This window comes from Netta rufina, assembly GCF_964035555.1.
Source record: "Netta rufina genome assembly, chromosome: 39".
Classification (NCBI taxonomy): domain Eukaryota; kingdom Metazoa; phylum Chordata; class Aves; order Anseriformes; family Anatidae; genus Netta; species Netta rufina.
The window spans coordinates 50,496-66,240 of record NC_140163.1 but is presented as its reverse complement, the minus strand read 5'-3'; the positions used below and the strand labels follow the sequence as shown (position 1 = coordinate 66,240).

At 55.0% G+C, this 15,745-nt stretch overlaps 3 protein-coding genes across 3 annotated transcripts in view; 2 read left to right on the top strand and 1 right to left on the bottom strand.

The window, feature by feature from the left end:
- Window positions 1–74: 74 nt before the first annotated feature.
- SPDYC (speedy/RINGO cell cycle regulator family member C) lies at window positions 75–2,486 on the bottom strand (the record flags this gene model as incomplete). The annotated part of the gene is made up of 5 exons (XM_084304281.1): window positions 75–212; window positions 1,155–1,326; window positions 1,411–1,496; window positions 2,114–2,172; window positions 2,309–2,486. The coding sequence occupies 5 exons, from the start codon at window positions 2,484–2,486 to the stop codon at window positions 75–77; spliced, it is 633 nt and encodes a 210-aa protein (XP_084160407.1).
- Window positions 2,487–5,112: 2,626 nt separating this feature from the next.
- On the top strand, window positions 5,113–15,228 carry SYVN1 (synoviolin 1; the record flags this gene model as incomplete). Its single annotated transcript, XM_084304280.1, is given in 15 exon segments — window positions 5,113–5,167; window positions 6,348–6,496; window positions 7,291–7,383; window positions 8,100–8,252; window positions 8,340–8,388; window positions 9,182–9,285; window positions 9,372–9,498; window positions 9,756–9,855; window positions 9,932–9,997; window positions 11,006–11,122; window positions 12,878–13,026; window positions 14,681–14,705; window positions 14,707–14,801; window positions 14,887–14,961; window positions 15,038–15,228. Coding segments are annotated over 14 exon segments (1,476 nt in total). The 5' UTR covers window positions 5,113–5,167; window positions 6,348–6,364.
- Window positions 15,229–15,329: 101 nt separating this feature from the next.
- The window catches only part of LOC311220725 (pre-mRNA-processing factor 39-like), a gene marked incomplete at its 5' end in the record, with an annotated part of 8,918 nt that continues 8,502 nt past the window's right edge, over window positions 15,330–15,745 (top strand). The window contains one exon of the mRNA XM_084304279.1: window positions 15,330–15,336. Within this exon, the coding sequence (XP_084160405.1) occupies window positions 15,330–15,336 (7 nt within the window). The remainder of the gene's footprint in view (window positions 15,337–15,745) is intronic.

The window sequence follows — 15,745 nt, the reverse complement described above, 5'->3', positions numbered from 1 at the left end:
AGGCACAGCCAGGGGGGTGCTGCAGGGGGAGGACGAGGACGGCGGGCACCAGGGCTTCGTCGTCTTCTTCATCCTCATCCTCTTCCTCCTCCCGGGGGGCCGGCGGGGGGGGCGCGGGGCCGGGGGTCCCCGGCGTAGCTGCGGACGGCCCCGCTGTGCTGGGGGGGGCGCTGGCGCAGCCAGGCCCAGTGCAAGGGCTCCGTCGCCATGATCTGCGGGCAGGGAGGGGGTTTGGGGAGAGAAACACACGGTTTGGGGCAAAACGGGCAGGGTCGGGGGAGAAAACGGAGAAAAATTACACGGTTTGGGACAGCACAGGCAGGGTTCGGGGAGAGAAATGCACGGTTTGGGCAGAAAAGGGAGAGAAATGCGCAGTTTGGGGAGAGAACAGGCAGAGTTTGAGGAGGAAAGGGAGAAAAATGCATGGTTTGGGGCAAAACAGGCAGGATTGGGGAAGAGAAAAGCACGGTTTGGGGCAAAATAGGCAGGGTTTGGTGAGAGAAGTATGCGATTTAGGGAGAAAAGCATATAGTTTGGGGCAAAACAGGCAGGGTGTGAGGAGAAAAGGGAGAGAAATGCATGATTTGGGGCAAAACAGGCAGGGTGTGAGGAGAAAAGGGAGAGAAATACGTGGTTTGGGGCAAAACAGGCAGGGTTTGGGGAGAAAAGGGAGAGAAATACGTGGTTTGGGGCAAAACAGGCAGGGTTTGGGGAGAAAAGGGAGAGAAATACGTGGTTTGGGGCAAAACAGGCAGGGTTTGGGGAGAAAAGTACGTGGTTTGGGGCACAAAATGTACGGTTTGGGGTGAAGAGTGCCACAGGGGAGCTGGCATGAGTGCACTGGTGGCACGGTGAGGGGTTCGCTGCTGGCTTGGGAGCATGGAACCCCCAGAAATCACCTTTAATTTTAAGCCTTAAAAAATAAGTTTCAAAAAAAACAGGCTTTAAGAGAATCATGCTTTGAGCACAGCCTTTTAGAACCAACCTCATTCCAAAAAAGCGATGTTTTTAAGCCAAAAGCTGCACGGCCAGCTCCACCACAGCCGAGCAGCGAAGCCGCAAGGCCCCCATCTCTCCATGAAACTTCCCCTGCTTTGATGGTGGTTGGGGGATTTTTTTGGGGCCAAACGGGGGGATTTTGGCAGCGCACTGACCTCCTCGCAGCAGTGCCGGCTGACGGCCGCCCGGTAGCTCATGCGGGCCCAGAGGCGGTCGCGGCGGCGCAAGAAGCGGGGAAAATGCCGGCGCCAGCCCGGCCCCAGCGCCCAGGGGAAGATCTCGTACTTGTGCTCCTCCTCGTCCTCCTCCATGTCGCTCGCCAGGTACCTGGGAGGGGAAACGGGGTGAAATCAGGGTGTTTTGGTCAACCAGGGGATTAGCCAACGGTGGCGTTAGGGCTGATGAACGTACAGGGCGGTGAAGAGGTTGATGCGGGTGTACTCGGTCGTGGGCAGCCCGGCGCGCTTGAAGTACGTCAGCGCCATCGCCAGCAGGTACTGGGGGCAGTGGGGAAAAAAAAGAAAAAAAAGAAAAAAAAGGAGGTTTTTAGTCAAAACCAGGCACCAAAAAGCACCAGGTTTGGGTCAAGAAGCTGGAACCAAATCGTGGTGGTTTTAGTCAAAAAAAAAAAAAAAACACAGGAGCAAAACACAACAGGTTTAGCCAAAAAACACACAAAAAATGGAACAAGCCAGCCACGGTTTTAATCAAAAACACAGAAACTAGACAAAAATCAGTGTTTTTTGTTTGTTTGTTTGTTTTTGACTAAAATGGCCAAAACCAGGTCCAAAGCACAACGGTTTTGGTCAAAAAACACAAGAACTGGACACGAATCAGTGGTTGGGTTTTTTTTTTGTTTGTTTGTTTTTTAACTAAAATTGTGAAAAGTGGGACTAAACCAGCAATTGTTTTGATCAAAAAACAGAAACAGGACCAAACCAGCGGTGGTTTTAGTCAAAACCCCCAAAACTGGACAAAACCAGTGTGTTTTGACTAAGACTGTCAAAAATGGAACCCGATCGGCAGCAGTTTTGGTCAGATTTCCCCAAACGGGACCAAACCAGCAGCAATTTCGGCCCAGCCCCCGAGGTCCCTGCATTTGGGGCCGGTTGACCTTATCGGAAATCCTATAGCAGACATCCATTGCAAGGAACTCCTGCACCACGTCATCTTCTGTAACAAGATGGAGACAAAAATCAGCTATTTACAAATAATTCCGTGGCACACACCCCCATCCATCCGCTTTTTTAAAAAAAAACAGAGGGAGTTTTGGGTAGTTTTCCCAGGATTTGGGTGTTTTTGCTCTTACCCAGGAGGCTGAAGAAGGCTTCCCGCTCCTGGCGGTGCAGGTGGAGGCTCCGCGGGGCGCTGCTGGGGGTTGGGGGCTGCCCGCAGGACCCCCAAGCCAGGGGGGGTCTCCTGCTGCACCGCTGCCCCCCCGAGGGGGCAGAGGCCGGAGGGGGGGTGAGGCTGGGGGGGTGCTTCATAGGGCCAGCAGCTGTGTAGGGAAAGAGCCCAGAGTTGCCCCAAAACGGACCCGACACCCCTAGCCCCCACCCCAAAGCCTGAGGCTTTCCCCCCAAGCCAGCCCCCTGGCTCAAATCCCCTTTAAAGACTAGACCCCCAGACCCCAGACCCCTCAAATTCCCCTCAAACTGACCCAACCTCCCCCCAAAATACAATTTTAGGGCTCCACAGCCCTTTTCAGCCACTTCAGGCTGAAAAAAAAAGTTTGTTTGTTTGAATTTCCTTGAATAAACAACCCAAAATTGGGTAAAACCATGGCAGGCATGAACAGGTGAGCTGCACTGAGTGGCTCTTCTCCCATCCTTTAAGTAGCTTTAAGGAAAAAAAAATAGGTATAGAGGAAAAAAAGCACCATGTTTTTGACAAATTGAGGTTTAACTCCTGTCTTATTCCCCTACACCAGAAGGAAAGTGCAGAAATGCCATTTTCTAGCCCCAAAAAAAGAGCTAAACACATCACTGCCTGGTTTCCCAGAAACAACAGAAGAAGATATATATACACATAAGTATTTTAATTCCCCAGCTGACATTTTTTGGTCTGTTTTGACATTTTGGGTATGTTTTACGGCAGGAAAACACCTTTGGAAGGTGCTTTGTCCCACCAATTTCCCACCCTTACACCTCACATGACCTCCTTGCTCCCATCTTTTCAGTAACTTCTGCTTTTTTTTTTTTTTGTTTTCCCCACTATTTCACTGGTTTGTTGCTTTGTTATCATTATTTCAGTATTCTTTGTGTTATTTTAATAGCGTAATGCTCTTCAGGAGCTCCTTTTTCTTGCTAAAGGGATGTGGAGCACACCCAGCTGCAGCCTCGTCACCTGCTCTAGCGAGCCCAAGGTGGCAAAATAATCTTTAGAAAGCCCCAAAACACCTGTTAGGAAAATTAGAGCTGCAATTATTAGAAAAAAAAAAAAAAAGATTAATTTTTTTTGTTGTTAAAGCCAGGATTTCTGGTTTAAAGATGCAAAATGCTTCAAAGGGTTCAGAAAACTGGAGGAGCAGAAGAATGCTATTCCCTCCGCAGGAGGCAATTTATCTTATACTTTGTTAAAAGAACAGGTATTTTGTTTAATTAAATATGTTTTAATCAGAACTTTAATCATAAAACACACGTATTTTAACCAGAGGAAAAAACACCCAGTGAATCCTAACCTTTGAGGCATTCAAAGCATCTTTACAGCTACCAGTCTGATGCTGAAAAGGGTTGAAGAACAATATAGGAAGCAGTTTGGGGTTAAAGCAGCTCCCATTTGGGCCAAAGTAGTAATAAGCACAACTAATTTATCCCCAATATGAAGTAAAACCGGGCTCATCTCCAATAAAAGCAAGAAAACACCTCATTTGTGCAGGTTTCATTGCCTCTCCCAGCACCTAACCACAAATAAAGTGTTTTTAGGTTTGATAGCGGCAGCCAGGAGAGGGGGTGCCTCTTGCAGCCCCTTGCTGAAGGGCAACCAGCAGCCACCCCACCAACTACTGAAAAAAAAGGGAAAAAACACCTTTTTTAATGCAGGAAGAGAGTGTTAAAGCGCTGCACTTCATCAAAGCTCAATGCACAGGGCCCGCAGAGCCCTCAGAGCTTTTGCACCCTCCATTTTCCCTCAGAAAACCACCGGGGTCCCCCTTCCCTCAGGGGGAGAGGGACAAGACGCACCACATAAAACAACAATAAAAAAGCTTACGGGGCTATTTTCACCTTGCACCACCTGAGCTCAGCCCCCCGCACGCGGGCAGGGGAGAAAGACGGCAAATTTACCTCAAAACTCCCGAGTTTTTCTCTCAGAAAAGGGGAAAGAAATCACCTCAGGGGCAGCGACGACGCCCTGGCGCTTTCCCGCCTCGTGCTTTTCCCGCCCTTCGCCTCCTCGCTCCCCCCTCCCTCACCTGAACAGGACGCACGGGGCGTGGCGACAGGCGGGACCACCTTAACCCCGCCCCCCGCCGGCCTCCGCCTATCTATAGGCCGCCCGCCCACGCCGCCGGCCAATCAGAAGCGGAGTAGGAAGAAGCCGCCCGCCCCACCCCTCTCCCCTCAGGCCTCGCTGTCAGTCAAAGCCGCGAAGGCGGGGCTTCAAGAAAGGCCAGCCAATCAGAAGTGCGAAACTGAGGGAGAGGCGCTGCTGATAGGCTGAGCTCTTTGAGGGGAGAGTAGCGGGCTGAGGCCGAGCTCAGCTCATCGCGCCCCCCCCGTCTCCCTTCCTCTTAGCAACAGCCGCGCGGGAGATTTTTCTGATTGGTCGAGAGCCGCGCGGGCTGGCCAATGAGAGCGAGCCACGGGACCCTTGGCGCTCCCGCCCCCTCCCTCTGCGCCGGCTGAGGGGCGGCTCGGATCGTACCAAGTGCGGGCGCGGGGGGGGGTTAACCCATGTTAGTTACAGGGGGAACCGCAGCGCCGCCCCCCCCCTCCCTGAGGGTAATTAAACTGAAAGATAAATCCCTTGAGAGCTAAAACGGAGACGGAGGAATTTAGGCGGAGGGGAAACGGCGAAAGGCCCCCTTCATTCTGTCCTCCCCCCACCCCCCCCGCAGGGCGGCGCTGTGGTGCAGGCCGGGCGGAAGTGAGGTGTCTCGCGCCGAGGCGCTTCCGGCTGAGGGAGGAGCGGCCTGAGGCGGGGGGCGCGGCGGCGGCGGCGGGGCCGGGTGAGTGGGGGAGGGGGCTTGGGGGGGGGGGGGGGCTCGGAGCCTGAGTCGTGAGGGGAAAAGGGGGGATAAGGGGGCGGGGGGGGGGGTCGTGGTGGCGGTTTGGGGGTGGTAAGAGGGGGCTGGGGGGGGTTAGGGGGCGTGGGGGGGCTTATGGGGGGCTGTGACAGGGTGGGGGGGCTTTGAGGGGGGGGTTGGGGGGGGTGACGCAGTGGGGGGTGGTTGGGGGCGCGTAGGTAGGAATGGGGGGGTTGCAGGGGGCGTGAGGGGGTTTTGGGGGTATTTATGAGGGGCTGTGACAGGGAGGGGGGCACGTAGGTAGGAGGGGGGGGGCTTTGGGGGCGTTTAAGGGGGGTGTGATGAAGTGGGGGGGTCATTGGGGGGCACGTAGATAGGGATTGAGAGATTTAGGGGGTGTGGGGGGGCTTTAGGGGCGCTTATTGGGGGGCTTTGGTATGAAGGGGGGTGTTTAGGGTATATAGGTTGGAGTGGGGGGGCTTTGGGGGTGCTTATGGGGGGTGTGATGCGGTGGGGGGGTGGTTGGGGGGTCACGTAGATAGGAATGGGGGGTTTAGGGGGTGTGGGGTCTCTAATGGGGGTGTTTATGGGGGGTGTGGTGCAGTTGGGGGGCGCATAGGTAGGGTTGGGGGGGTGTGAGGGGATTTCGGGGGTGTTTATGAGGAGCTGTGACGGTGGGGCACGTTGGTAGGAGTTAGGGGGGCTTAAGGGGGGTGTGATGCAGTGGGGGGGGGTGGTTGGGGGGCACGCAGGTAGGGCTGGGGGGTGTGTAGGGGGGTGCTGGGGGCACTTCTAGGGGGCTGTGACATTTTGGGGGGAGGTTGGGGGGCATAGGTTGGGCTGGGGGGGCTTTGAGGGGGTTTATGGGGGCTGAGACGTGGAGGGGGGTGTAAGTAGGGGTGGGGGGATGTGAGGGGGTGTTGGGGGGTGTTTATGGGGGGAGTTTGGGGCAGGCACAGATGGGGGTGGGGGCACTTACAGGGTACAACAGCTGCAGGGGGGGGGAGCCACGAACGGGACCAAATTTGAGGCCAGACTCCGGGATTTAACAACCCCCAGCTCCCACCAAGCCCCAACCAGCCCCGATACCCCCCCGCTAAGCCTTTTTTCCTTTTTTTTTCCCCAAAAACCCCCTTTTTCCCCCCCCCACCCCCCCCTACAGGCGGCCGGGCCGCGGAGATGCTGTGCACGGCGGCGGTGATGGCAGGCAGCCTGGCGCTCACCACGGCCGTGGTGGCCCACGCCTACTACCTCAAGCACCAGTTCTACCCCACCGTGGTTTATCTCACCAAATCCAGCCCCAGCATGGCCGTGAGTACAAAAAAAAAACCCCCCCGGGGCAAAGATTTGGGGCTGAAATCCCGCTTTTGGGGGAAGGAAGCGCGGAGCTGCCTCCCCGGTTGTTTTTCTGCGGGTAACGGCTGCGAGGAGCACGAGGTTTGTTCCTTTCCTGCCCCCGAAGCGTTCCCCAGCGGCTTTGCTGGCGGGTAATTAATTAATTAGGGGTGGTTGAGGGGAAACGAAGCCGGCGGCGGCGCGTGGAGTCACGCCTGAATGCCGTGGGGGGGGCTCACTTCTGCTTTCAGGGCCCCAAAGTGGCCCTTTTTGCCCTGCAGTGACCCCTTTTTCCCCCCAAATGCTCCCTTTTGGCCCCAAAGCGGCCCTTTTCGCCCTGCAGCAGCCCCTTTTTCCCCAAAAAATGTCTCCTTTTGGCCCCAAAGCGGCCCTTTTTGCCCTGCAGTGACCCCTTTTTCCCCCCAAATGCCCCCTTTTGGCCCCAAAGCGGCCCTTTTTGCCCTGCAGCAGTCCCTTTTTCCCCAAAAATGCCCCCTTTTGGCCCCAAAGCGTCCCTTTTTGCCCTGCAGTGACCCCTTTTTCCCCAAAAATGCCCCCTTTTGGCCCCAAAGCGGCCCTTTTTGCCTTGCAGCAGCCCCTTTTTCCCCAAAAAATGTCTCCTTTTGGCCCCAAAGCGGCCCTTTTCGCCCTGCAGTGACCCCTTTTTCCCCAAAAATGCCCCCTTTTTGCCCCCCAACTGCCCCCTTTTCGCCCCCAAAGCACCTCTTTTTCCCCAAAAAAACCCTCCCTGTCTCTCTTTCCCCCCGCAGGTTCTCTACATCCAAGCCTTCGTGCTGGTTTTCCTGCTGGGCAAATTCATGGGCAAGGTTTTCTTCGGGCAGCTGCGGGCAGCAGAGATGGAGGTGAGCCGAGCTTGGCCCGAAATCCTCCGATTTTGGGAGGGTTTGGGACTCCGGGGCTGAATCCTGTGGGGCTGAGGGGGATGTTAACAGGTTTTAGGGCTTTTTATTGGATTTTTGGGGGGCTCAGAAGTGCTTTATTAGACTTTTTTCCACCCTGGGGAGCAAAATTCTTAGATTTGGGGAGGATTTAGGACTCCAGGGCTGAATCCTGCAGGGCCAAGGGGAATGTTAACATGTTTTGGGACTTTTCTTTGGTTCTTTTTCCCATCCTGGAGGGCTTGAGGGCACTAAATCCTCCGGTTCAGGGTAAGTTTAGGACTCCAGGGTCGAATCCTGAAGGGCTGAGGGGAATGTGAACGGCTTTTAGGGGTTTTCAGTGGATTTTGGGGGGGCTCAGAGGTACTTTATTAGACTCTTTTCCACCCTGGGGAGCAAAATTCTCTGACTTAGGACTCCAGAGCTGAATCCTGAGGGGCTGAGGGGGATGCTAACAGGTTTTAGGGCTTTTTATTGGATTTCGGGGGGGCTCAGAATTGCATTATTAGACTCTTTTCCGCCCTGGGGAGCAAAACCCTTAACTTTAGGGAGGATTTAGGACTCCAGGGCTGAGTCCTGTGGGGCTGAGGGGGATGTTAACGTGTTTTGGGGGGATTTCTTTGATTTTTTGGGGTATTGTGGGCTCCCTGAGCGCGCTGCCAGCTGCCTTTGTCCTGCAGCACCTCCTGGAGCGCTCGTGGTACGCGGTGACGGAGACCTGCCTGGCCTTCACCGTCTTCAGGGACGACTTCAGCCCCCGCTTCGTCGCCCTCTTCACCCTCCTCCTCTTCCTCAAGTGCTTCCACTGGCTGGCCGAGGACCGGGTGGACTTCGTGAGTGGGAAAAAAACAGGCGAAAAAGCTCGATTTTGGGTCCGGAGGGGAGTTTTTTTTTAGCGTTTCCTCCCCTTTTCCCCGCAGATGGAGCGCAGCCCCAACATCTCCTGGCTCTTCCACTTCCGTATCGTGTGTGAGTGGCGCCTTCCCCCCCCCCCAGGGCCGCTTCCCAGCCCGGGGGGGGCTTTGCCCCCTCCGCAGCTGGGCAGGAAAGATAATTTCGGTGCCTTATTTGCATAGGGTGGGGGTGGGGGGGGAGAAAAAAAGCGTGGGGTGAGATAACGTTATCGGGGCCGCTCTGTTAGAGAGGGCCCAGCTGGGGGTTTAACGAGCTCTGGGGTTTGGGTGGGGAGAAGGGGGTGTCAGGAGGGGTTTGGGGCGTGTTTTGGGGGGAAAATGGGGTCCCTGGTGCGTAGGAAGACACTTCTTGGAGGGAAAGTGGGATCTCAGATGTGTAGGAAAATGTGTTTTGGGTGAAGATGGGATTCCAGACGCGTAGGAAGACACGTTTGGGGGGGAAATGGGGTCTCAGCTGTACAGGAAAATGCTTTTTCTTGGGGGAAATGGGGTTGAGGTGTATAGAAAAACATGTTTTGGGGGGAAATGGGATCCCAGATGTGTAGGAAAATGCTTTTTTGGGGGAAATGGGGTCCCAGATGCATGGGAAAACGCTTTTTTGGGGGGAAATGGGGTCCCAGATGCATGGGAAAATGCGTTTTTTGGGTGAAATGGGGTCCCAGACATGTGGGAAAACACTTTTTTGGTTGTGGGGAAGGGATTTGGAGACCCCGAACGGGCTGGGGGAGGAATTAGCAGGGGATTGGCCTTGCAAACAGGGGCTGGGATGTGCGCAGGGGGGTTCCTGATGAGCTGGTGGTGCTGCCAGCCTCGTTAGTGGTGCCAATTAACCCCACTAACCGCCACAGCCCTGATGTTCCTGCTGGGGATCCTGGATTTCCTCTTCGTCAGCCACGCGTACCACAGCATCCTCACGCGGGGAGCCTCTGTCCAGCTGGTTTTCGGCTTCGAGGTGAGGCCCCGCTCCCCGTTCTGCCCCCAAAACCCCCCCCAAAACGGGTCCTGAGCCCCCCCCCCTGCCCTCTTGGTGCCCTGCAGTACGCCATCCTCATGACCATGGTGCTCACCATCTTCATCAAGTACGTGCTGCACTCCATCGACCTGCAGAACGAGAATCCCTGGGACAGCAAAGCCGTCTACATGCTCTACACGGAGCTCTTCACGGGTACGCCGAGCTCCCGCCGCCCTTTTCCTTCTTTCCTCCCCAATTTATTTATTTGTTTATTTATTTTCCCTTAAAATCCCTTTTTTCCACCCCGTTGGGTTTTCTCAGCAGCGGGATTTGTGGGCGGAGGCGGGTAACGAGGTGGAACAACCCCCCCCCCTAAATCCCCTCCTAAACCGCTTTTGGGGTCCCGTCCTGCTTCCCCCACCCCACAACTACTTAAAACCCTTCCCTAATTTTTTTCTTTCCCCCCTCAGGGTTCATCAAAGTCCTCCTCTACATGGCCTTCATGACCATCATGATCAAAGTGCACACCTTCCCCCTCTTCGCCATCCGCCCCATGTACCTGGCCATGAGGTGAGCGGCTTCGGGGCAGCTTTTGGGGCCGGGGGCGCCTGGCTGTGACCCCAAATTTGTCCCCGTTGCCTCGCAGGCAGTTTAAGAAAGCCGTGACTGATGCCATCATGTCGCGCCGCGCCATCCGCAACATGAACACGCTGTGAGTCCCCGCGCCGAAAAATGAGGGGGAGGAGGGGTTTTTGGGGGGGGGGAAAACAACTCGTTTTTAGCACGGGAAAAGGGGTGGGAGGAGCTTGAAGGGTTGGGGATGCCCCAAAACCCCTTTTGGAGAGACCTCGGAGGGGGAAAGGGGCTGTGGATGCCCTTAAGACCCCCTTGGAAAGACCTTGTAGGGTCATGGATGCTGTGAAATCCCCCTTGGAAAGATCTTACGTGGAGAAAGGGGTCGCAGAATACCTAAAATCCTCCTTATAGGGGGAAAACAGGTTGTGGATGCCCTTAAATACCTCTTGGAATGACCTTGTAGGGTCGCGGGTGCTGTGAAATTCTCTTTGAAAAGACCTTATAGGGACAAAGGGGTTGCAGAATCCCTTAAACCCTCCTTGGGAAGACCTCGTAGGGTTGCAGATCCTGTGAAATTCCCCCTGGAGAGACCTTGTAGGGTTGTGGATCCCATGAAATCCCCCCTTGGAAAGATTGTATAGGGACAAAGGGGTTGCAGAATCCCTTAAATCCCCCTTACAGAGGAAAAAGGGGTTGTGCATCCCCTTAAATCCCTCTTGGAGAGATTCTATATGGAGAAAGGGGTTAAAAGATGCCCTTAAATCCCCATTGGAAAGACCTTTATAGGGTTGTGGATCCCATGAAATCCCCCTTGGAAAGATCTTACGGGGAGAAAGGGCTTGCAGGTGCTCTTAAATTCCCCTTGGAGAGGCCTTATAGGGCAAAAAGCATTTATGGATCCCCTTAAATGCCCCTTGGAGAGACCTTATAGGGGAAAAAGGGGTTGTGGATCCCCTTAAATCCCCCCTAGGAGAGACTTTTACAGGGAAAACCTCTTTGCAGACACCCCCAACCCCCCCCCTAAAGCTTGATTTCAGCCACAAACCCCTGGAGGGGGTTTGGAGGTGCTGCAGGAGGCTGTTCCCGGTGCCTTTTCCCCCAATCTTTTCCCCGTAACCTCTTCTCGACCCCGTTCCCCCCGCAGCTACCCCGACGCCACCCCGGAGGAGCTGCAGGCCGTGGACAACGTCTGCATCATCTGCCGCGAGGAGATGGTGACGGGGGCCAAGCGCCTGCCCTGCAACCACATCTTCCACACCAGGTGGGGGCCCCAAGGACACCGGGGCAAAGATTTGGGGTCTTGGGGGTGGGATTTGTCCCACAGGACGAAGGGTTTGGGGTCTGGGGGGTGTTATTTGTCACACAGGACCAAAAAAATGGGGTCTGGGGGGTGTTGTTCACCACTCAGGACAAAGGTTTGGGGTCTTGGGGGTGGGATTCGTCCCACGGGATGAAGGTTTGGGGTCTGGGGGGTGTTATTCACCACTCAGGACAAAGATTTGGGGTCTGGGGGTGGGATTTGTCCCACAGGACGAAGGGTTTGGGGTCTGGGGGGTGTTATTTGTCACGCAGGACCAAAAAAATGGGGTCTGGGGGGTGTTATTCACCACTCAGGACAAAGATTTGGGGTCTTGGGGGTGGGATTTGTCCCACGGGATGAAGGTTTGGGGTCTGGGGGGTGAGATTTGTCCCACAAGATGAAGGTTTGGGGTCTGGGGGGTGTTATTTGTCTTGCAGGACCAAAAAAAATGGGGTCTGGGGGGTGTTTTTCACCTCTCAGGACAAAGATTTGGCGTCTGGGGTGTGGGATTAATCCCACGGGATGAAGGTTTGGGGTCTGGGGGGTGTTATTCACCACTCAGGACAAAGATTTGGGGTCTTGGGGGTGGGATTTGTCCCACGGGATGAAGGTTTGGGTCTGGGGGGTGAGATTTATCCCACAAGATGAAGGTTTGGGGTCTGGGGGGTGTTATTTGTCACACAGGACCAAAAAAATGGGGTCTGGGGGGTGTTGTTCACCACTCAGGACAAAGATTTGGGGCCCGGGGTGTGGGATTAATCCCACAGGATGAAGGTTTGGGGTCTGGGGGTGGGATTTGTCCCACAAGATGAAGGTTTGGGGTCTGGGGGGTGTTATTTGTCACGCAGGACCAAAAAAATGGGGTCTGGGGGGGTGTTGTTCACCACTCAGGACAAAGGTTTGGGGTCTTGGGCATGGGATTCGTCCCACGGGATGAAGGTTTGGGGTCTGGGGGTGGGATTTGTCCCACAAGATGAAGATTTTGGGTTTGGGGCGTGTTATTTGTCCCAGAAGATGAAGGTTTGGGGTCTATGGGGTGTTATTTGTCCCACAAGATGAAGGTTTGGGGTCTGGGGGGTGTTATTTGTTTGCGGGACCAAAAAAATGGGGTCTGGGGGGTGTTTTCAACTCTCAGGACAAAGATTTGGGGTCTGGGGTGTGGGATTAATCCCACAGGATGAAGGTTTGGGGTCTGGGGGGTGTTATTTGTCCCACAGGAGGAAGGTTTGGGGTCTGGGGGGTGCTATTTGTCCCACAGGAGGAAGGGTTTGGGGTCTGGGGGGTGTTAATTTGTCATGCAGGACAAAGATTTGGGGTCTCGGGGGTGGGATTTTGTCCCCACAGGACAAAGATTTGGGGTCTGAGGGGTGTTAACTTGTCATGCTGGACAAAAAAATTGGGGTTTAGAGGGTGTTCTTTATCACCCTGGACAAAAATCTGGGGTCTCGGGGGTGGGGATTTGTCCCACGGGACAAAAATTTGTGGTCTGTGGGGTGTTCCCTGTCACCCTGGACAAAGATTTGGGGTCGGGGGGGGTGTGACTTGTCAAGGTGGACGTAGATTTGGGGTCTAGGGGGTGTTACTCATCCTACAAGACAAAAATTCGGGGTTTTGGGGGTGTTATTTACCTCGGCGGTCAAAAATACGGGGTGTGGGGGTGTGACTTGGGGGCAGGGTGGTGGTAAAACCCCAAATCTGCTTTTTTTTCCCCGGCAGCTGCCTGCGGTCGTGGTTCCAGCGGCAGCAGACGTGCCCCACGTGCCGCATGGACGTGCTCCGCGCCTCCCTCCCCGCGCAGCCCCCCCCGGAGCCCCCGAGCAGCCCCAGCCCCGCCGCAGACCCCGCCGCACCGCAGCCCCCGAACTGTGAGCATCAGCACCCCAAAAAAGGGGAGAAAGGGACCCAAAAGGGGAAAACGCGCCCCAAAAATGGGAAACGTCGGCCGAAAGAGGAAAAAAAAACCGGCCCCAGAAAGGGAAAATGTGCCCCCAAAAAGGGAAAACACACCCCAGAAAGGGAAAATGTGCCTCAAGAGGAAAAAACCTACTCCAGAAAGGAAAAATGCACCCCCAAAAGGGAAACCTACACCTGAAAAGGGAAAAGTGTGCCCCAAAGAGGGAAACGCTACCCAGAAAGGAAAAATGTGCCCTAAAAAGGGAAAATGCACCTGAAAATGGGAAAAAGTCTGCCCCAAAGAGAAAAAAAAGCAGCCCCCAAAAAGGAAATACTTGCCAGGAAAATGTGCCCCCAAAAAGGGGAAAATGTGCCCCACAAAGGGAAAAATGTGCCCAAAGAGGGAAAAGCCTACTCCAGAAAGGGAAAATGTGCCCCCAAAAGGGAAACCTACACCCAAAAAAGGGGAAAAATGTGCCCTAAAAATGTAAATATGCCCCAAAAAAGGGGGAAAACGTGCCCCAGAAAAGAAAAACATGCCCAAAAAAGGGGAGATGCACCCAAAGAGGAAGAAAGCTGCCCCAGAAAGGGAAAATGTGCCCAAAAAAGGAAAACCCTCCCCAAAAGGGGAGAAGCCCATCCCAAAAAGGAAAAAGCTTGCCCCCGAAATGGGAAAAGCGACCCTAAAAAAGGAAAAACACAGCCCAGAAAGGAAAAAAACTCTCAAAAAGGGAAAAGCTGGTCCTGAAAGGGGAAAATGTGCCCCAAAAAAGGGAAAAACAGGTCCCCCAAAAGGGAAGAGCTGCCCAGAAAGGGAAAAAAGTGCCCCCAAAAAGGCAAAACACCCAAAAAGGGGGGAAGAGCCACCCAGAAAGAAAACCTGCACCCAAACCCTCAGCTTTTTGCTTTTGGGATGCCCCAAAACTGTAGGATTTCAGCCTGGTTTCTGTGAAACTCTAAGCGAACAGCAAACCCACACCTTCAGGCAGTCATTTTAAGGCCATTTTGGGGTGTTTTGGGTGATTTTTCTCTTTCCCCCAGTCCGCAGGAGATGCTGCTGCCCTTTCTCCTGGCATGTTCCCCTTCTGAACCCAAAAAGTGTAAACTAACCCTAAAAAAAGGGAAAAACTGACCCCCAAAAGGGAAAATCAACCCAAAAAGAAAACTTCTACCCCAAACTTCGGCTTTTTGCTTTTGGGGTGTCCCAAAACTGTAGGATTTCAGCCTGATTTTGGGGAAACTTGAGGCCAGCATTGATGCTGCGCCTGCAGCCACCATTTTAAGGCCATTTTGGGGTGTTTTGGCTGATTTCTCTTTTTCCCATAGTCCTGCAGGGGATGCAGCCTCCTTTTCCCCTGGGCACATTCCCCTTCTGGCCCCAAAAAAGTGTAAAACTAACCTAAAAAAGGGAAAAACTGACCCCCAAAAGGGAAAATCAACCCCAAAAAAGAAATCTTCTACCCCAAACCACAGCTTTTCTGCTTTTGGGGTGTCCCAAACCTGTAGGATTTCAGCCTGATTTGGGGGAAATTTGAAGCCAGCATCGAAACTGTGCCTATAGCTGACCTTTTTAAGGGAATTTTGGGGTGTTTTGGCTGATTTTCTCTCTTTTTTTTTTCCCCCCAGTCCCACAGGGATGCTGCCTCCCTTTCCCCGGGCATGTTCCCCTTCTGGCCCCCAGTGGGGCCCTTCCCTCCCGCCCCCAACGGCTCCGACAACCCCACTCCCAGCCCCTCTGCCGCTTCAGGTGAGCCTCACCCCTCTCCCCACATCAATTTCGGGGCCAAACTTCCGTTTCCCACCCCGTTAACCACATTTTTTTAACCCCTTAGCTCCCAGACCCGCCGACGCCTCCGCCCTTCCCCTCCCGCCCCCGTGGCTGGCGATGCCGTGGCCTCCGCTTTTCGGTAAGCCTCCGATTGATTCTTTAGGGGATTTTTGGGGTTTTTTTTCCTTTCGTCTCTCACCGTCGGCCCCTTTTAGGGTTCCCCCCGATGCCGGTGCCCCCCGCGGGCTTCGCGGGGGCTGACGGCGGAGGAGCTGCGGGCGCTGAGGGCCACGAGAGGCAGCACGTGGAGGCGCGGCTGCGCTGCCTGCGGGACATCCACACGCTGCTGGACGCCGCCATGCTGCAGATCAACCAGTACTGGGCGTTGCTGGCCGCGCTGGGGTAGGGCTGGGGGGATTTGGGGGGGTTGGGAAGGGATTGGGGGGGTTTGGGGGGGCTGGGAAGGGATTTGGGGGGGGTTGGGGAGCTGGGGGCATTTTGGGGGGGATGGAGGGTGTTAGGGGGATTTGGGGGGCTGGGAAGGGATTTGGGGGGGGTTGGGGGAGCTGGGGGCATTTTGGGGGGGAACGGTGGGGTGTTAGGGGGGATTTGGGGGGGTTGGAGGGGCTTTTGGGAGGGTTGGAGGGGCATTTTGGAGGGGTTGGGGGGATTTGGGGGGCCGGGAAGGATTTTGGGGGGGTTTGGGGGAGCTGGGAAGGGATTTGGGGGGTTTGGGGGGCTGGGAAGGGATTTGGGGGGGGGGTTGGGGGGCTGGGAAGGGATTTGGGGGGTTTGGGGGGGCTAAGAAGGGTATTGAGGGGGTTGGGGGAGGGCTGGGGGGCATTTTGGGGGGGATGGAGGGGTGTTAGGGGGATTTGGGGGGGCTGGAAGGGATTTGGGGGGGGGTTGGGGGAGCTGGGGGG